This window comes from Ischnura elegans, chromosome 5 (assembly GCF_921293095.1).
Source record: "Ischnura elegans chromosome 5, ioIscEleg1.1, whole genome shotgun sequence".
Lineage (NCBI taxonomy): Eukaryota > Metazoa > Arthropoda > Insecta > Odonata > Coenagrionidae > Ischnura > Ischnura elegans.
The window spans coordinates 96,806,652-96,828,066 of NC_060250.1; the positions used below are offsets into that span (position 1 = coordinate 96,806,652).

The 21,415-nt window shown below is 37.4% G+C and overlaps 2 protein-coding genes across 3 annotated transcripts; one reads left to right on the forward strand and one right to left on the reverse strand.

Annotated features, from left to right (window-relative positions):
• Nucleotides 1–12,079, reverse strand: LOC124159300. Of its 2 annotated transcripts, XM_046535029.1 has the most exons (5): nucleotides 11,905–12,076; nucleotides 7,930–8,060; nucleotides 7,716–7,852; nucleotides 3,936–4,187; nucleotides 1–749 (listed from the first exon to the last, which is right to left on the reverse strand). In XM_046535029.1, the coding sequence occupies exons 1-5, from the start codon at nucleotides 11,977–11,979 to the stop codon at nucleotides 619–621; spliced, it is 726 nt and encodes a 241-aa protein (XP_046390985.1). In that variant the 5' UTR covers nucleotides 11,980–12,076; the 3' UTR covers nucleotides 1–618. The 2 variants fall into 2 exon arrangements, with proteins under 2 accessions (XP_046390985.1, XP_046390986.1); XM_046535030.1 differs by lacking the exon at nucleotides 3,936–4,187 and having other exon boundaries at nucleotides 11,905–12,079.
• A 3,759-nt stretch (nucleotides 12,080–15,838) lies between these two features.
• LOC124159301 (NEDD8-conjugating enzyme Ubc12) lies at nucleotides 15,839–21,415 on the forward strand. The gene is made up of 4 exons (XM_046535031.1): nucleotides 15,839–16,112; nucleotides 16,357–16,451; nucleotides 17,990–18,196; nucleotides 19,943–21,415. The coding sequence occupies exons 1-4, from the start codon at nucleotides 16,007–16,009 to the stop codon at nucleotides 20,081–20,083; spliced, it is 549 nt and encodes a 182-aa protein (XP_046390987.1). The 5' UTR covers nucleotides 15,839–16,006; the 3' UTR covers nucleotides 20,084–21,415.

Here is a 21,415-nt window from a genome sequence, read left to right on the forward strand (position 1 = left end):
TGAAGCACATACTATTTTGGAGCAAAATCAAAATAATACATAAAATTTAAAATGACTGTAATAAGAAATTTAGCAATAAGAAAGAATCCATGCCTGATCACCACCGAATACCAATGGGTTGCCAACAAATCATAATACTAAAGTCAGCTGATGAAAAGTAAAAATTAATGTAATTCAAGGGAAAATATTACAACTTTGGGGCCACACCAAATAATATATTACATCTGCTATCAGATAATTTCAGAATGACATTCTCATAAACAAATACCAAAATTAAAGCTTTATGGCTTCAAGAATCAGCTAAAGCTCATCAGTTATTACCTTATTCATTCATTCCTTAGGTAAAAGCTACAATGAAAACATAAGCTGGGTTTTTCTTAAGTATCAAAATCAAATTTCATACATAAAAATCTTGTTTCCCTGAAAGGAAAATTTAATGATGACCTTACCTGGGAACAAATTATTTTTTTTTCAGAAAATCACAAAATCACAGCCTGATTAACTCCATACTCCAGTATAATATAATTAAATCGATTACTTCATCACAAATTTTTCTAATATGGTCCCCATAGTTAAACAATGGCATTAACTTCCATGAATAAAAACAAAAGTAAAAAGTCATGACTGGAGAATTTTTGTGAATTTCTGCAGAAACAGGACACAATCACGGCTACAAAATTCCAAAGTATCTCCTTCTTCTTTCAAACCACTAGTGAGAAGCTTCTTGATCTTCACCATCAAACATTTACCTACAGTAAAAAAAAACAAATTAAAAAATTACTAATATGTTACACTCAAACCCTTCATTCAAACTGTATATAAACTATGGCATTTTAATAAACAAAATTAATTAAAGCTTGAGTAAAGAAAAACTAAAGTTCCACTCAACACACTCCTTCAAGGTCCCTAGGTCAAGAGCTCCACCTTAATATTGTGGACACCAGAACTTCAATGATGTTTTGAAGACTAAAAGAAGAAGGAGAAGCTAGAATCACCCATATCACATACCCTCTCGCATCCAATCAACTCATCACTTCTAGCTCTAGACGTAGATGCCAACCTAACTGATTGGTACTACCCTACAGAAACATGCTGGAAACTCCAAGCAACCACTTGGTTTCCTATCATGCAAGCAGACACCTTCCCAGCAGAAGTAGAATGCCTATGAAAGCAAACTATACAATGCCCATCAAGCAGTGAAGTACTTTTGGCAATGGTGAAGACCCATGATTTCACCATTTTCACTGACCACAAACAAAGGCCACACACCAGGAATACCAAGAAGTGCTCACCACAGCAATTTTATTATCTTGATTTCATCCCACACTTAATCATGGGCATGAGACACATCTATGGACTGGACAACATGGCTAGCCTCTCCTAGCTAGCTATGTCCATCATCAATCCTGCTCCAGCTGAGTTTTCCCTTCTTTCTTGTTCCTTAGATGACCACAAGGAACTCTGCAGACTTCTCCACAGCAACATGGCTCCACAAAACTTCTCAGGTACATGTACCAGGAGCAGACGTCTCAAAGTGAAGCGACACTTCCATGTCAACAGCACACCCCAACGTTACTACTCTGTATTGTAGGAGTATCTATGACAATATCCACTCACTCGGTCATACTATTACCAACTCCACCATCAAACTCATCTCCCAGCAGTTTCAGCCACCCATACATAAGCACAATCATGGGTTTGCAGCTTTGTTGCCTACCAGCATTGCTCCCTGATTTAGGTGTCTCATCACATAACAACATCACTGCAAGACTTTGTTCTGCCAATCAAGCCTTTCCACCATTCACACTGACATCGTGGGAGTTCTCCTGATGAGTGGCAGCTACTGCCAACTGCTCGCCATGGTCAACTGATTCACTCCTGGGTAAATTACAAAACCTTTGGTAGATATCACCGCAGACAGCATCTGCCGTGCCTTTCTTTGTGGATGGGTCGCTCACTAAAGTTGCTCTAAACACATCACCTATGACCACAGCCGACAATTCCCGTCTTCCCTTATCAAGGGTCTTAACACCACTCTGGGGATGATGCTACACAGTACCATGAGCTCCCATCCCCAGGCCAACAGACTTGTAAAATGACTGCACTGCATTCTTATGACAGATCTTGTGTGCCATTCTTCTGACTCCAGGATAGACACCCTACTTACTGTTCTTCTTGGCCTTTGCACACCTGGAGTCATAGGGACTTCTTAGTCAACTCTCTTCCAAACTTGGATTCAAGAGATCACATCTTTTTAGCGACTGACTATAAGACTCAGCTTTATCCAACCCCTGCATATCACATCACTCCACTCATCAGCAGGTCTTTATTCACAAAGATTTGGATATACATATATCCATACGCCTTTTTTTTACCACGATGGAGTGCATCTGGCCCTACCAACTGCTGTACATGGAACCATATTCTGTCCCCAGAAACCTTTCAGGCTTAGCATCAATGGCAAGCCTTAAACTGTCTTCATCGACCATCTAAAGCAAGCCCATCTTCTTCAAGTCGACTCTTTGCCGGCAGCCTTTGCACCAAAATCATTTCTTCCACGACCAACTCAGTCAACATTGCCTCCATTTCACCACCAGGACTTCCTACTTCATTGACTCCAGGTCCTACAACTTCTATTACCTCCAGCCACACCATCCATCCTCTGCACTGTTTTGCAGATTGCCCCCCGGGGGAGGAGTAGTGGCAATCCGCCACTGTGCCAGTTTGGCCCAGCCTCAGAGCCAGTGAAAATTTGCCTGCTAATATTTTTAGGTTCCTTCTTGTATACTCTTTTGTGAAATTCTTGAAGATTCTACACCACAATACAAGCCCCTCCTCTCTTGTCTGCATTTATTCAGTTGTTCGAGTGCTCAACAAAAGCATCTCCTCCCCAACTAAGAAACTGGTCTTCATTTCCACTCTAACTAAGCAACACACCTAACTTATTTCTCAAATGTTGAAGATTTGTTCGGAGCCTAAATACATGGAAAATCATGGGGTCTAATATTATTTTTATAAATGATAAAATACAATCTAATAACCGTAATTATAAAAAGTTAGAACAATAAATTTGCCTGGGAATGTATTGTTCTAACTTTTAATAAATTCGCCTGGAAATTTTTCACACTTGCAATAAGGCTTGATATACCGTATTTCTCCGAATATAGTCCTCCTCTGAATATGGTCCCCCCCCTAATTTTGAGGCTTCACTTTCGGGAAAAGTAAAAAAAAATGTGTTTGAATATAGTCCCCCCCTTTACTTTTACCGCAGGCATTTTTGGAAAAAAAGGGGGGACTATATTCAGACATATACGGTATTGGGTTGCAGGCAGTTGTTTTATTTTATTAAGGATAAATTAAAATTCCTGACTTGCTTTTGCTGGATTTTAAGGAATTTCTGGCAGTTAGACACCATAATCATCTGAAATATGATTTGATGCTTTCCCGGAGAATAATGTGGGTAAACTCTTCTCGGGATTCCCACGGGGTTAACTTATCCATTATGGCAAACGTTTCAAGCTTCAACTTGGGGCTCATCCTCAGGGTTGCATTTTATTTAAATAAAACAAAATTCAGCAGCCCCGAGGATGAGCCCTGAGTCAGAGCTTGAAACATTGGCTATTATGGATAAATTAACCTGGTGGGAATCCCTAGAAGAGTTTATCCACCATAATCAACTATTTTCTTTCTAGAGGAAGAGCTTTCGGAAATGCTAAAAGTAAATCCTGAGCATATGTACAGGATAATAAACAAAAAGTGAAGAAATTTTCCTCTTCATAAAGAAAACTTTCAAAAACTAGTAAAAATGACCATTGCATCCTATGCAAACAAATAAAGGATCAAGAGGAATTTTAATACATCTGAAAGCCAGAAAATAAATTTAATAGATGTGATTGAATAAAAAAAATATACACAATTTTTAGAACTAAACGTACCAGAAGAGCTGCAATATCTCGTATTAGATCCACGGCAACAATGCCTTGTCACTGATTCCATAATCCATATATTACTAAAAAAGATATTGAACGTAGCAAGGTATGAAATTGAATTATTTTCAATTTCATTATCCATTTCAACAGAGCAAACACAGTAAGTTTCTGCATCATCATTTCTTATGGAGCAAACATTCAATGCATCTAACAGAGATGCACAAATACGAGCAATGACTGAGGTGTCTGAGGCTGACCCTATATTAAAAATAAATGAAAAAAAATAATATTCACGGTAAGTAATTCATTGTCTCAAGAAAAAATTCATTTCCAAATTCACTTATTCCAGGAAAAAAAGTTAAATCAACATTTAAAATATCCAAATATTTGTAACCAAAGCATATGTACAGTGGCGCCGACTCCATGGGGCTTGAGGGGGCCCGAGCCCCCTCAAAGATTTGTTTGGGGGGTGGAGCCCCCTCAATAATTCAAGAAAATAATTAATTTATATTTTGCTTAATGAAATCACAAAAATATATTGGTATTATTTATTTTCGATGTTTGACGATAGTTACCCATTAAAATAATTCAGTAATGTGTTAAAACAAATAATTATAAGATAGTAAGCAGCTTAATTGAAAACAAGTGGTGTGAATCATGATAGTGCCACGGTGCTGCGACGAACTTTGAATTTAACCTCTTCCCGGAGCAAGACCCCCGATATGGGCCCCTCCAATATTTTTCATAAGTCGGCGCCCCTGCATATGTACACCCTAATAGCAATAATCTGTAACAACAAAACCAAATTATATTAAGTTCCAAGTAACATCGAGAAGTGGCACCTTTTTGAAATGATTGATATACGCAACTGGAATCACTTACAGACAGAGGTGTAGCTACAGCTATCCTATATAAAGAAGTCACCATGTTGTTACACTTGCACCATCTGGCTTCTGCCATTCTAGTTATGAGTGACTTAACCCCTTGACTGGCTGCTGGCCTTAGACACCCCTCAAACAAATTTCATGTTTCTACAGAAGCAGAGGAGGACTTGAATGCACTAACTTTCTGCTTACTCCCCCTGGGGAGATGAAGGATGCTGGGGTTGGGACCTCCCCCAGGCAACATGGGGTCCGGGGAAAAAAAAAGATGACATGCCTGGAAATACATTTTACATCATTTTGGCACTATTAATTTAACTTTAGGCAGATGAAGATATTATATGTTAAAATTAGAAAATATTTTTTAATAATTCTTTTTTATTTCTCTGAGGCTTTGGGGGGGATCTATCCCCTCATCCCACCCCCATAGTTACGCCACAGCTTACAGCCGTTCCTTGGTGACGATATGTGCTGCTGAACCCAGTACGCTATTCTTCAAGCGAGGAAAGGCAGGAACCTTTTCCTATTCTCTTTTTTTAGAGGAAATAATATATGTAATAGGCTTGAATCAGAAAAAAAATTGTTTATTTTTAAGTTCGTTGATGCACGTAAGCTGGAAATGTGTTTTGACTTATGCAAGATCTTTTGCTACTCAAAAGGTGCTTGACTGGGTGTGAGGTTTCATTTTATGCTCCTATAAAGCATTATTACATGCACACATAACACCAGCAGTGGAAAGAGTAAGCAGAAAGTTAGTGCATTCAAGTCCTCCTCTGCTTCTGTAGAAACATGAAATTTGTTTAAAGGGTGTCTAAGGCCAGCAGCCAGTCAGGGGGTTAAGTCACTCATAACTAGAATGGCAGAAGCCAGATGGTGCAAGTGTAACAACATGGTGACTTCTTTCTACCTTTATTGATGACTTCCGTGGAACGAAGTCCTTTACATGGTACTCTTCCTTCAGAAAGTTATCGTAAACATTAGTAAAATAGCAGTCACATGAGTTTAAATTTTAGGGTGTGAACATGAATCATTTCTAAAGGCATTATCAAGCTACAATACACAGTTTGAAAGACAGCTCTCGGACATAGCTAGTCTTTGCAACCAAGATTTCAAAACTGAAACTACTCCATTGAACAGCATGGTCATAGCCATAAAATTTTCTCAGATCCCCATTTAAAGATGATGCACTTAAATTTACAATAACTTGGCTTGGCTTTCTATGAATGGATTAAATAGGTAGAATATTCCACTAATTACAACTCAAACTTCCCATCAACCATTAAATTTGTGGTTAATTTCAGCCACATGAACAGTGGTGAAATTCATACTACATAATTGCCATGAGAAAAAATTCCCCTACAATAAGGATTGGACCATAGTACTACAGCTTTCCAAGCCGCTGTGCAGATGACCACACTATCCAGATTATTTAATTGTTATGGCAATTTTAGCAAGCTTCAACAGAGCTAGACCCTTGTGGTCCATCGAGAATGACAACATAAGGGAATATGTATGGGCTTCCAAGAAGCCACTATCAAAAAATTTTTCCCATAGCATTTTTCAATGTGAATTTTATTACAGTTTACACAGCAGGCTTGAAATAAAAAACATTTAAAGCCAAGCGCAGCATCAGTGCTGGATTGTGGTTCCTCTTTCGGAAATGGCTCCTTGGAAGCCCATATTCCCTTGTATTGCCATCCTAGATGGACCATATGGACCTAAAATCTAGCACCTTTCAAGCTCAGTAAAATTGCCATTGGAATTGAAGAACCTGGACAGCATTGTGTTCTGCAGAGTGGTCCTGAGAGCTAAAGGTATGAGGATCAATTCCTGCTCCCGGGGAATTTTATCTCACGGCAATTAATTGTGAACCATAAATTGTTTTAGAATACCCTCAATGGTTTATATGATCATCAAAAGAAATTACAATCTCTCTTGTATGGCCCCATGCACACACACTGATTTTGGATGGCCGGTAAAATACCGGCCGATATTTTACCAGTGAAGCGCTACTTGCACACGCCAGATTTTTACCAGTCAAACGATAAGTTGCTATGTTGTTGAGCTGGCACCGGTGATCCTTAGTGGCAATGTCTGGCAGCTAACCGGCATTTTACTTGTACCAGTGTGTGGTCGGAATGTGTGCAAGCTCCCATGCCCTCCCACTGTTTACTATTGTCATATGGACGGCCGATATTTTACTGAATACTTTACAAAATCCGTGTGTGTGCAAGGGGCCTAAGAAGCTACTTCCAAGAGAAAAGCCTTTCCTCATTGAACAACAATGAAAAATCGTCTTATGCTGGAGAATTTTTTCTCCTGTTGTTTCACTCCGTGCGTTAATCTTTTTAGTTAGGCCAAGTTAAGTTGTTGTGAACAAGGTTTAAGAGGATGCACCACTCAATGGTAAAATTTTGTCTCTTTCCGGATGTATCATTTGTTTTCATTACTCTATCATCTTGAGATATTCAGGTGACATAGGTAGAGTGAACTTGGGTGAAAAAATTTGACATCTTACGTTTTAAAATTATAACCCTGTAAAATACTTAGGCAAAACATTATTACATATTTAAATCTAAATTGAGATACTGGTACATGTTGATAAGGTGTCTAATATCCACCCCAAAAAATTTCAAGATAATGACTTAAATTTTAAAATAGTAAAACATCAGGAAAGAAGACTGGTCAAGCAAGAGAGGAGCATCCTCTTAAAGACACACAAAAATTTCATGGGGGTCTGCTGAACCTCGTCCTCTCCTGCCCTCACTGGCTTCCTGTATTTAGTGTATATAGTGTGACGAAAGTACTGATTGAGGCTCCAATCGCTTTAAAATTATTAACTTTTTCAAAGCTTAGATATTCTGCAAAATATCATCTGACACCACATCACAGTTATGCTACTCACTATCATTTGTTGAAATTTGCCCACTGGATGTGGGGCAATAATGATTGAGACCATTTACTATAATAGCTCTAGGAACATGGGCATGGCAATGCAGAGAAAGTAGATGCTGCAAAAGGTCATGCCACTTGGGTAAATACCTGAAAAATATAAGTGTACAATTAAAATAAGGTGTTATGCCAAAAATTATTTTTATGACGTAAAAGAGAAAACTTACAATAATTGTATTTGATTCAGAGCAGTTGGTGATGGAAAACCTGCACCATGAATGGGCGTAGGTAATTCATTAAGTGGCATTGCTGATAAGTATGATACACGAATTCCGTTTTCTGCCCAATGAGATGCGAACTGCAATAAAAGACAAACCAATTTAAAATCTGTCACTATGGTAGAATCAATACACATGGAAGTATGAATATGAAGTACATAAAATCTTAATGTAATGCAAAATGCAGTAAGATATGAGCAAGAACTGAACGCAAAACTAGTTCCTCAAATGTGAGCACAACCCCTCTTCACATCCTGATACCAAAATTTTGAGTGTGGGTCAATTGAGACATGTACTTAACTTTCCCCTCTCTCATTCTTTCCAATCCTCCACTGGAAAACAATAGGAAATATTTCACTGACACCAAGAGGCAGAGGTGTAACTAACCCCCCCCCCCCCTAAAGCCTCAGAGAAATGAAAAAAATATTGTCTAGTTTTGACATATGATAACTGTATCTGCTTAACCCTTTCGAGACGGCGGAGTTTTCGTCTTAGCATGACTGCTGTACTGAGCCCCAAGAGACACTTCTTTCTCGTGGTACAGAGCATTTTTGGAGGGCATTCGTTAAGAAGGGTCTCGCTGAACCTTTTTCGACCCCGCCACGCTGGGACTCCGCATTATCTCGGACTCCGAGAGTAGTTGTGCTCCCTCCTTTCGGGTTTACAACCATACCTGCGACATTGGTTCGCCGTCAACTTATGTATTGTTTATATGTATTTAGCAAATGGATAATTGTTGCTTGCACGTAAATTACAGACTTTGAATTGAATTCCTCATTTTTATCTGAGCATTGTCAAATTTTAAACGAAGTTCTAAGGCCATTATTAACGCATTTAACGCAGCAACAATTTCTATGTTGATGTTTATATATAACTCGAAATATAAGTAAATATTTGTCGTAGAATTTCATTTAAAAATTGTAAACGATGCTCAAAAGACAAATAATTCAATTCTTATTGTATATTTCTTGAGAAATGAACATATATTTATTTCGAAAATTGACTGTATAAACTGAATGACCGCTGTCCCGTACCGCTGAGAGGGGTTCTAAAAGACGAAGGGTCCGGGTACCTGCTCCCGGATTCCGAGGGTTAATCCTAAACCCCAAAGTGTTGGGTCCCGAGACAAAGACGTCGTAAACCCACGACCGTCCTAAAAGGGGGGGAGCTAGAAAACGTATATATACGGCTTTCGATCTCCTGGCCGGGTAATCTCACACGTATATATACGCCTGTCGTCTCCCGGATCAGGAAACATCCATACGTGTACAGTAGGTAAAAGGTTAAGGTTAAATTTTAAGAGCCAAATTGGTGTAAAATGTATTTCCAGGCATGTCATATTTCAAAAATTTTCCTGGGGACAAACAATTTTCTTCTTCCAAGCAAAGTTGCCTGGAGGGGGGTATTCCCCTCCAGGTCCCCACCCCAAAGCATATTCCTAGTTACTGCCATGGAGCATCTATACTCTCTGAAGAAACCTTTTATTTCTTCTGTTGGACCCCGCACCAGCAGCAGCGGATCCCCACGATAGGGACAAGGGGGGTGGGGTGAACTGAACATAATTATAATTTTATCTAGCGTAAATTAGAAACCCAAAGGGGGGATATACAGTGGAACTCGGTTATAATGGCATCGGCTGTAACGTCAACTCGGGTTTAACGTCACATTTTATACAGACCAGCCAAAATTTAACATTTTATGTTGTACGAAAACCCATTTATATCGTCCACAAATATTGCGACGCTCGGGTATAGAGTCAAAAATTTTGCTGTTCTTAGGTTGCAAAAGTGGTAGTGTGATTGTATTATGGCCCAAAGTTCATAGAAACCATGTGTAGAAACATCAAAAGCAAAAACAGGTCACAAGCTGGACGTTGAGCAGGTGACGGGATGCAACTCTTTTGTTTATTTAGTGTCTGGAGGGAGCGGGGGCTGTTCCGCATACCTGGGTCTTATCCCTTCCCACCCCTACATTCTAAAAGGTCACTGACACAGGCACACTGTATTGTATTGTTTGTTTCGTTAGTTACGGTAGATCATCAGTCACATCACTACCTACCTCTGAGTGAGCATCGCGTATGTTGACAGTTGTTTTATAAGTCGTTAGTTGTGTTTTGTTTGTGCAATGTCAAGTTGGGGTATCACTCAGATTTAAGGCTGCTTTTTTTATAACGTCACTCGGATATAACGTTAAAAATCTTCTGGTCCCTTTGATGACGTTATAACCAAGTTCCACTGTAGTCCCCTAGCCCTTCTCTGGGTCTACCACAGTGCAACAGTGAACTTACCACCCATGGTCTCCCCACCCAATTGACACTTGCACTTACTTAAAATTCTACACTCAATTTTTCTCAAGTGATCAGTAACCATCCCACCTCCGCTCATCACACTGGGAAAACACGGTGAAAATCTGGGCATCTATCTCAACCCCTCTTCCCTTCTCCTTAACCCATACACTCAATACAAGTGAGGGGCGATTATCTCCAGTTATATTTTTGCTGCATTACCCTACTATCTAACGATTTGATCGTAGGATCATTCTTCCTCATAGAATGATCCTCCAAGGTCGTTAGAACATTAAGTGCGTATGCTTGGTTTCGCTGATGGTAGGACCTGCCCGCCTAGTGACGGTGCAGGATTCCTCGTCCTCTCCCTTCCTTCCCCGTCCTTCCCCTGGAGGCGTCGTCGGGCTCTCATCGCGGCGGCGCCTCCTTTCCTTGATTCTTCCCGTCTTTCCCCTTCTGGTGGTAGAGGAGAAAAGCTAATCGCTTATAGTCCCTGCCCCAGGAGTGTATCCCGCGAGCCCGTCCTAAGGGTTTCGTTCCAACTGCGTTACCCTACTCACATTTAACCACCAGTAGAGGAAGAAGGTATTGGATAAATCTCATCCCAGACTCACCCGCTTCCTACTTCCATACCCTTACATTTCTTTTTTAAAAATCATCTCCTTGAGCAAGACACAAGAGCATGATTCAAAAAGAGGGAAATTCATAGAGTATGAGGCCTCTCTCTCTGAATTGAAGAGATTCTTACACGCTCCTACCTAATTTGAACATTCTCACTTTCCTGGTCCATTCCTTTTTTTCTATTTCTCTATTTCCTGGCCCGTCGGTACCCTTGATACCGACGAGTGTGTTCTTTCCAGAAAATCCCTAATATTCCTATACCTTTTTCCCACTCATCTACCAAAAAAGGGAAATGAAATATCCATCATCAGCAAGACAGCAAACTCTTTCCCCCTCTGGTTAACATCACGTAACCTATCACAAACTTTCCGCTAAAATTGTCAATCCACTACAAATATATCATAATACAAATAAAAACTGACCATAACTCCTTTATTCACTAATTACGCAAAAGAAATCAACTTATAGACGTTTAATGGATTTTTTATGCCACCGACCAACGTTTCACTCTGGCTGGGAGCATTTCTTTTGTTGAACCTGCCAGTACTAACGTTATTGAGTTTCTTTATTAATACTTATCAACCAGACACCGAATAACAGCATTCATGACTAATTTTGAGCAAAAGGCATCATTACAACGCATCATCATACACAAAACAGCCATCATTATAAATCAAGTAGGTAGATTAAAAAGGGACAATAATTAAAATTGTAACATAAATCGAAAAATTCAAAGTTTACTCACGCAATAAGAAAATTTAAATGCGTTCTCTAGTTGTTTCACGGTAGTCTACATTCTTTGTTCTGGTAGATTATATATAAAAATTTCTAACATAAAAAACCTAAATGCAAAGCAAATGGACTAGCGGAAATCGAATGTGAATATAAGTTGGGCGGGTCATCGGTTACGTTTTCTTCTTAGGGTATGGTCACGTTTTTGTTGTCTACCCACTCATAAAAGGACTAGGTATGTAAATACACATTTTTACTTCTTTCAGCTTGTCAAGACCTCCACTTACCTGAAACAATAAACTTGGATTTAAAACGCTTTTGTCCCCCACAAACAATAACGTATTACCATCTCGACGACGCATGGTTAAGGCATTAGAGTTAATTCATTGAATCAAACAATTTTAAAACCAATTCAAACATTTCATAACAAACTGCGCCGCACGAATTTCAGCTGTCTATTTTAGGCGCGAGGACATGCGAGATGACATCACCAAGAACCATGGCCACCTATAATACAGGCCGGAACATGCAATTTGGCGACAGCGCTTTACGTGACGTCAGGGGTGCTACTCTGAACATCGCCTGGGGTGCGGTGCGGTGGATCGGCCTCTCAGCTGTTGACGTTAATACGGTTGGACCTCCGTTCACTTTCCCTAAAGTTAAGCTAAAAATTACGGTAGGGTTGAGTTATTCGAGTAGTTATATTTCGTATTTTAACAGCTATTTATTAAAAGTAATCGTGAGAACTAATAACAAGCCAAGGGATACGAGAGATTATGCACGGAAATATATTTAAGTACTGCGATCGACGTCCCAGAAGTTCAGACCAAGAAGGAAATACCGTTTAGTTTACTACTTAACCCATTGGTTGTTAATATGGAAGAACACCCTATAAAATATATTGACTTAGAAATAAAGAGCGGCTTTTAAATAAACATCATTTCACCTCCCTGCATAACCTAAAAAATTAACATGTTAAAAAGTAATGCGTTATTTTCTAGCACCTTTCGTCGCGGTATTTCAGGAGAGAAAAATAATTTATGAAGTTCAACAACATTTATTTAAAATAAAAATCAGATATATACATTTTCCGGTAAACATTTCATATTGAAGAGGTCAAACAATGTCACAAGACATGGCCATAAAAGCATAAATATTACTCCAGAAAGTGGAATAAATAAAAGCTGCCACAGGTTCTTAATTTCAATTTCAGCTGGAAACAACCTCCATAGATCTTGCCATTTGAAGTTCACCGATGAACCGTCACCAGCAATAGCTATCAGTTTCACAGGCACCACATTACCTGTTGGAAAAAAAAATGATCAGTACAAATGTTAGGGCTAATTAGAAAACTATGTGATATAAAAAGAAACTAGTCTTAGCATTATATAAATTGGACAACGTTTAAAAAATATGAAGCCACAAGGAAGATAAATATATATTCAATCTAATATTTCTTAACAACAAGATCAGTATAATGAAATATTAACGACTTCCGAATTGGAAAAATATCTCAACAAATAACATTATACTAACATTTAACTCAATACTTATTAAAAGAAAATCAAATTTTACAAACGAGAGGAAATTATTGAATTAATCTCGATAATGGTAGCCACAACAGGTTCTTCATAATTGATTATGACCAAATTTTCAAGGTTCACTAACAAACGTTCACTCAAAAGGGAGTTTTAGCTGCAGAGAAAATTATTATATTGTTCTAAATACTACATACATATATGTAATTTCACTCAGCACTCATGGATTTTCCAATATACCTACTGTATTGGAAGGCGGCTAGACGTCAATTTACTATTTTCAATATGAAAACTTATATAGTCATTTCCTCAGAAGTTCTTTCATGTTCCACTAATTCATACAATATTCGTTCATTTCATCTTTAATTATTTCCACAGATTTTCATGCTTCACTGATCACAATAAGGAGTTTTACCTGCAAGAGAAAGATGGATTAGTTCAAAAATACCACGTATAGATATATCACTCAGTACCCTTGGATTTTCAATATACCTAGAATATTGTAAGGCGGATAATTATCAATTAAGGTGCCCTTATTGATAAGAGAACAAATATTGACATTTCATCAATGTTCTTTCATGTTCCACCGATTCATAAAATATTTGTTGATCTCATTTCCAAGATTTACATCTACTTATGTTCACAGGTTTTCATAGTTCACTGATCACAACAAGAAGTTCTACCTGCAAGGGAAAGATGAATTAGTTCAAAATACCACTTATATATTCCGCATCACTTAGTAGCAATTGATTTTCCAATGTACCTTCAGTAGTAGAAGGCGGCCAGATGTCAAATTAGCATGTATTTCGGAAATAATGATAAATATTATCATTTCATCAGCAGTCTTTTCCTGTTCCACTGATTCATACAATATTTCCTGATTTCATTTCTTAGAAGTACAACTCATCTACTTATTTTCACAGATTTTCATGGTTCACTGATCACAATAAGAAGTTTTAAGAAGAGGAGAGGGCCTGAAACACTGTGGGAGTAGCACCAGGGGACAACTTTAGGCGATCTAACTCGTAACTTTTCACTTCAACGTTCTTATTCATGTAAGTTACACGGTGTAGGATATCCTGCTCAGCAAAATGCTTGACGCAAACTATTGCGCTTGAAGAAAGATTCCAATCCTTCCGAGGGATATTCTTCAGCCACTTCTGTCTACTGCGTTCATCTTTGGTGAACTGGAACACAGTCATATACCCCTTGTTTTTGGTGGATAGGTAGTTGCTTCTGCAATATGCACACAACAACGCTTGGGCCCCTTTAATGAAAACAATGGAAAGTTGCATGAATAAAAATAGTTTCGCTGATCACAGAAAAAAAGGAGTGCATTCATGATTAGTTTGGAAAATATGAATGACATTAGTACCTAGAAACATTAATAGAGTTAATGAGTAGCCATTCTTCCTTCCATAATATACGACGTTATTATAGATACAGCTACACATTGTTATTCATAAGGCAACCAAATATAGCAATCACTGTTAACTCAAGAATAATAATATTATAAAAAACAACGCAGCATTTAAATACCCGACAAATACACTTCGTTTCATTTGTGTTCTCTTAATGTTCCTTCGTGGCCAGCCGCCAAGAGACGCAATGCTTTGGATGAAATACTGCTGAATATCCACTCACAATACACTGAGAATATCTTTTAACTATTTTACTTGCCGTAAGGCAAAACACAGTACAGAAAAATAATTCTTTTTCCCCATTTAAAACCAGTATTGTTGCACTCTCAATTCCCCTCCATTAATGGCCGGCCGGCATGTGATCACAACACTTTTGAAGTAATAAACGTGATTTTCCTCCTTCAGCTCCCAAAAAATATCTTTAAACTATTGTACGTACCTTTAGCCAATGGGATATCCACAAAATAAGTCCAGTTCTGCCTTTTTAACAAGAGATTTAATGCTTCTTAGGTCGCACGGACACTCTTCACGCATAAGTCGCCATGCTCTTAAGCAAACACAATCGCACCCCGGCACAGCGTTGCCAAAATTCCATGTTCCGGCCTGTATTATAGGTGGCCATGCAAGAACCCTACGACATCACCAACATTTCTAAGTAAATAAATATTTCGGGTCTATATTCCTTGCAAAAAGTAAAAATAAGTTCTCAGGCCCCATTGATCATTCACAGACTGATGTTTTTTGCTAAATTACGTTTGTGATGCACTTTCATGACTTAAATCTCATCTTATTGGAGTATCGTATAATATTTCTAGGAAATACAATGAGATTTTCATGGGGTTAATTATTGAGAAATTCTGGAGGGGATTTCTTATTTTAATTTTTACAAATTATTGCCGTTTGACAGGCCGATCAAGATATTCTTGTAGGACATTCTTATGGTATCCAGCATTTCTTGCGCTTATGAATTCGTTGCTTTAAATGAATTCACACCAGGTAATTCAACCCTTGACTGCAGAGGACATAAGGTATTGTCATCAAGGAGCATAACGGCATAGCCTAGGAAAATCATGAAGCGCTTCCGGGAAAAATTTATGGTATTTTCAAAAGTATTTCAGAGAATTCATCATTGCTATATATACTTGATTGTGTACCCTGACAGCCCATTCTTACAAAGGTACACTTTATTATTACCACAATCACAAAGGAATGAATTCGAATGAACTTCGCTTTGTCGACGTGCTAACAACGCCACCTATCTTCTAAAAAACAAATGATGCGAATTTATTGTCGTAGAGTTGTGCAGTATAAGTGATAACACTTGTCAAAATTGGCTGTTTATTTGCTCGTAGTGGATTGATAGATCAGTAACCGACATCAGCAATCCTAATCGTATGTTTCATAAGTAGACTCGTCGTTAAGGGTAAAAAATGATAAAACTGTTTTCTCTGAAGCAGCAGAAAAAAGATGGAGAAGCTGCTCCTAGAGGTGGTAACCAAAAGAAAGCTTCTGCGGCTCAGCTACGAATTACAAAAGGTACATTTTATTTATTAGATTTTCTTTTCGTTTAGTGTATTTTATATTCACCCTTTAAAATCTACTAATGGAATCAGATGTACGCTGTTAGAGACTTACTTCCGTGTGACAGCTACAGGGACTTCAAGGTTTTTTAATAACCTTCACGACTTTGGTGTCTTGTTGTTCTCGCTGCAGTATTTTCCTTTCAAAGCGCGTTATTTCATAGCTTGTCTTTCTAATTTCTTTTTTGTTTTTTTTTCAGACATCCACGAATTAAACCTTCCGAAAACGTGTGTCGTCGATTTTCCAGACCCAGACGATCTTCTGAATTTCAAGCTTATTATATCTCCAGATGAGGTGGGTTTAAAAAATATTTTTTCGGGAGAATAGGCCTTAATTAGTCTTAGTCAGTTGACTCCATTTATTAATCTTGAAGTTATTCCTGTAATTCGTTAGATTACGGGTTGTTCCGTTACAGTTATAAATTTTCATTGGATCCCCTCACAATTTCCATTCTCCACAGTTTTCTCGACAGTTGATTGCCAGACTTCAAATTATACTTTTTAAGAAGTCGAATATCTGATCAACTTAAGGCCCTAATCGGATCAGAACAAAGACGTATTTATTCAACCTGGATATGCCCTCTTAAAATAATTTTTTGAGTTCCTTTGCATTTCCATTCCCTCCTTTCAAGTGGTTGACTCTCTGTCCTCTCCGTTACAAATTTTCCTCGTCGTTTTTTTCTTTACGTCTTCTCCCGCATCTTATGCACTTAAGATGTACTAAGTTCACCGTACTCCATAAGCCATATTATTTTGTTTACTTCATCTACCCCATTTTTATTTCCAATTCTCGCATCTTCAATTATCCATTTACAATTGATATTGTATTTTTCCACTCAAGCATGACCACTGCTGTGTTGAAATGCACTCGAGACTTTTATTAATAAAATTATAGCTGTTGACAGGACTGGGCAGTATTTGAAGTACAAGTATTTTAAAATATGTATTTGAAGTACATTTATAATTTGTATTTCAATTGCATGATCTGAAAGTATCTCGTATTTCAATTACAGATTTTTGGTATTTTCTCATTCTAAAATAAAAAATACATTTGTAAAATATTTAAGAAATAGCTCTGATAGCATTTGTGTAACATTATGCTTCAGAGATACTGAGTAACTGAATAAATGAACTCTGGAGTCAAAGGATTCTCTCCTCAGGGCTAAGGTGCTACCTCAGAGTCATAAAGGAGCAAATAGAGGTAGCCAAGTCCAGCAGAAAATTTAGAGATGTTCCAAGTCCATCAAAATTTGCCTCTATTATTCTATTTCTTGTTACCAATCCTGATTCATATGATCATTTTTCCATCTAACGGTTAAGGTGCTTATTCCCTTTCCCAACTGAGCATCCAAGACTGTGGCCTCGGCTGTCTTCAAGGGGTGCAAATCCTTAAATTTGGACTCATTTGTGAACACTTCTATGGAACTGGGGGCCCTCTTATTGTTATCGAGCAAGCTATTTTATGGCAGACCCCACAGGGTTAGATACTTTTGTTGGTTTGTTGATTTCATTGCATCAAATGCTCTTTTATTCCCTAAGACTCATAGTAAGTAAGGTTGTTGGCCTTTAAGAGTGGCATAAATTGATATTTTATGTGAATAGATTTTAGTCAGATGCTGCCCAGTTAACAGTTTTAAATTACATTTATAAAAAAGTTGCCATATGATGTCATGTCATACCCAGTTGGTGGTATGCTAATTATTTTCAGTAGTCTGTCTCATTTTGCTGTTTTCCATTATCCGATGGAATAGTAACCTTTATAGCATATGCTATCATGAGCATTAACATATGCTTAAGTGTTTTAACTGACCTTTCTTTTCTATTTCTCCTTAGGGATTCTATAGAGGAGGAAGATTTTCTTTTTGTTTCAAAGTTGGACAGATGTATCCACACGAGCCACCAAAAGTTAAATGTGAGACACCGCCATACCATCCAAATATAGATCTTGAAGGGAATGTTTGCCTTAATATCCTAAGGGAGGACTGGAAACCTGTGCTCACCATTAATTCTATCATTTATGGTCTTCAGTATTTGTTCTTGGTAAGCCTATTACTTCCTAAATAACATTTATGTGGCATCAAAAGCAAATTTATTAGTTTTTAATAACAGTAGATTCCCTGTACAAGAATCCCTGTGTCAGTCGTGCATTTCAATAAAATTTTGGCTTTTGCCAGTGATGCTGGAAAGCCTGATGGAAGGATGTTGAAGTTATTTCGGGTTTCCCACCGGATGAGGTTCTCCATCTCTGCCCGGGCAGATCCTCAGATCTTTCTTCTGATGGAGGGACATGCTGCCTTAGCAAATAAACCCCAAGTGTTCAAGGAATTCCTTAAATGTGACCTAAGTTCTTTAAGTGGGCATTTTTGAAACCCTCAGTCCCTTTAAGCACTTGAAACCTACATTTTAAATACAAAATTGATCATTGAGCATGATAATACCGTATTTGAAAACGCTAACATCCTCTGGTTGTGCAAAATAGAGGTGAATTATGGAGTAGGGGTGAGGGAATAGTATTAAGGGGAAAGTGAGCAAATGGCATACATAATGGCCAACATAAGGTATTATCTAAGAAATGGAATTCTAATTAACTGTGGATGATTCAATTCTCTGGAGTAAATTAGCAGACCCTGCTTTACTGGTATTTTTATGGTATTATCATGCTCTGTCATTTTTAAATGAGATTTTAAAAAGTATTCACAAATCATATCATATTTATAAAATCATATTTAAATATCCTTTGTCACAAATTCATCTACCACACAATGCTGTAAGCTTTTGCAGAGATTGCACATCATTTTGATGTTGAATTATTTCTGAGCCATGCTGGATTCCCCTAAGATTTTTTAAGATTTACATTACTAAATTTTTTTCATAGGTACTCGAGCTTGTCCATGTGGACGAATATTTTGAACTGAAATAAGTTAAGCGATTCTCACTCTGGTAAAATGTTTATGTAATGCTTGGGTTTTGTCTTGTTAGAGTTAGCAAGAACATGTTACATCCGTGAAGCTTACTTTAGAAAATTTAATCCGTACTGGAAAGTAAAGTTCGTAATTCAAGGTAGTGTTTACTGAAACTCATGGCTTTAAATGAAGGAATTCGTCAACTTCGTTTTCCTGCCATGCAAACCTTTAACTATTCTCATTAAACCATCGCGAAACAAAAACCTGAATAGGTCCCCTAATAAATATATCTGTTGTAATAACTAATTTTTATTGCATGAGATTCAAAATCCTTACCATAGGTTAACTTCTGGATTTCACTTTTCTTTGATGTTAATGGGTATATGATTCTATCACAAAATGATTAATATTTTATTATTAAAATGATTTAATTTTTTATCGTTACAATCATGAATAAATTTTTATATAAGTTTAACTAAGATCTTTGTGGCACTTTTGTGTTTCCTTAGGTAAATATGTATTGCATTCAATTAAGTATTTAGTGCCAAAAATACAAAGTGTATCTTTGGAATAGTGTTTTCTCTATTATTTCTAACTTATTGTTAGTTTTGTAATTAAAATTGGGCCGTGAGAAGAAGAGTAATCACATTATTTAATGCTATTTCTTCCTCATTAGTTTTGGAACTAGAAATTCATTGGCACCATTTCATTTTCTTTTGTCAGAAATCAGCCAGTCATCCTCGCATGTTCTCCGTTTCATATTCTATGACTCTCTGTCATGAATTTGGACTATTCTTTTTTTCTTATTGCGGTCACAATAGTATCAATTGTGACCAGATATTTACTGTGGGTAATGAGTCTGCATTTTACTTCGTCATTGCAGGAACCTAATCCAGAAGATCCTTTGAACAAGGAGGCTGCTGAGGTTTTGCAAAACAATCGTCGGTTGTTTGAGCAGAATGTGCAGAAGGCTATGAGAGGAGGTTATGTTGGCTCTGTATATTTTGATCGGTGCCTGAAGTGAATGATGATAAATCAGTGTTAGTGGCAGGGGTATCAAGAGAAGATTCAATGACTTGGACCACAGTTCCAGGGTGATAAGTGATGGCTTAAATAGGGAATATTTGGAAAGGGGAGCAGAATTTTGGTGAGAGGAGACATTGATTTCCATGAGATGAAAAATAAATCATTATCATGAAGAGTGTTTGAATATGTGATCGGAATTGTGTGCTGGACTAACTGTTCTTTAGCGAGCAACATGGTGTGGATTCAAGACAGACACAAGTATGTGATGACAAATTACAATGTCGAATCAATTTTTGAAAGCTTAATGTTTTACATCCAATGATAACTTGCGTTATGTTGAGCCTAAGGTTTGGAAAGGTAATATTGAATCAAATGGCTGAGCACAGCAAATTTTATTTTCTCTTTTTGTGCTTTGTTGATCTATTACTGGGTGTATGCACTCTATTAGCCTTATTTATATATTTGTTTGTTTGGAATGTTTTCCTTGGTAACACAAAGTGCACAAAGACATTTCCTCAGTACACCCTAGTTCTTATCAGTGTAAGACAATTACGTGGTTTTGTTATAAAAAGTTTTAGCAAAGATTTTGTTTAATGAGTGCTTATAGGTTGTGTACTCCATATATTTGCTTTATTTCTTTGAGCGTGGGCAGATGATGATGATTTTACTCCTATTTCCTTGTTCTTTGTCATCATATTGACTCCACAATGGCCTGAAACCTAACTTCATAGTAAATATCGGCAGTAGTGATTTTACAAACAATTATTCCAGTTATAATCTGCAGAGATATCAAAAATAATTTTAATTTTGCTTGAGACTTATCAAATGTTGGGTAGAAGTAAAATTTTTCATTTGTGTGATGATTCTAACCTCTAAAAAAATAGCAGAGACATTTCAAACTGTGCTCGTTCAGATAGGAGATATTTTTGAATTTTGAGATGTATTTTGGCTCACATTATTTGACATTATGTGATCGTATCAGTTGATTGGTGACCTTGTTTCTGATCATGAAATGCTGGATTCTAAATGCCATACCATTTTCTTTGGTCTTCACTCGGGTTGAACTGTCCTGGCTGATATTTTGTAACAATGAACTGAAAGTGTACATATTTTGGATGATGCATCAGTCTCTTTGGGAAAGTGGTATTTTGAGTACTGAAAATTGATAAAAATCGCTTTATGTGAGTGTAGGCCTTCCTGTTAAAATTTTGTAAATAATTTTTGCCAATAGTTTTAATTTTACTTAACTGTATGAGCATATTAAATGTCTACAAAAGGTCATGTGTAAGAAAATAATTTTACCTCATTTGTCAATAAATTATTGTGTGAA

Bases quoted from the DNA above. Each gene is read 5' to 3' on its own strand.
- LOC124159300 (XM_046535029.1), bottom strand. From the start codon at position 11,979: ATGCGTCGTCGAGATGGTAATACGTTATTGTTTGTGGGGGACAAAAGC. The intron at 8,061-11,904 runs GTAAGTGGAGGT...CTTTTATTGCAG, and splicing joins ATCCAAGTTTATTGTTTCAG to TTCGCATCTCATTGGGCAGA. The intron at 750-3,935 runs GTACGTTTAGTT...TTTTTACTGTAG, and splicing joins GAGATATTGCAGCTCTTCTG to GTAAATGTTTGATGGTGAAG.
- LOC124159301 (XM_046535031.1), top strand. From the start codon at position 16,007: ATGATAAAACTGTTTTCTCTGAAGCAGCAGAAAAAAGATGGAGAAGCT. The intron at 16,113-16,356 runs GTACATTTTATT...TTTTTTTTTCAG, and splicing joins TCAGCTACGAATTACAAAAG to ACATCCACGAATTAAACCTT. The intron at 16,452-17,989 runs GTGGGTTTAAAA...ATTTCTCCTTAG, and splicing joins TTATTATATCTCCAGATGAG to GGATTCTATAGAGGAGGAAG.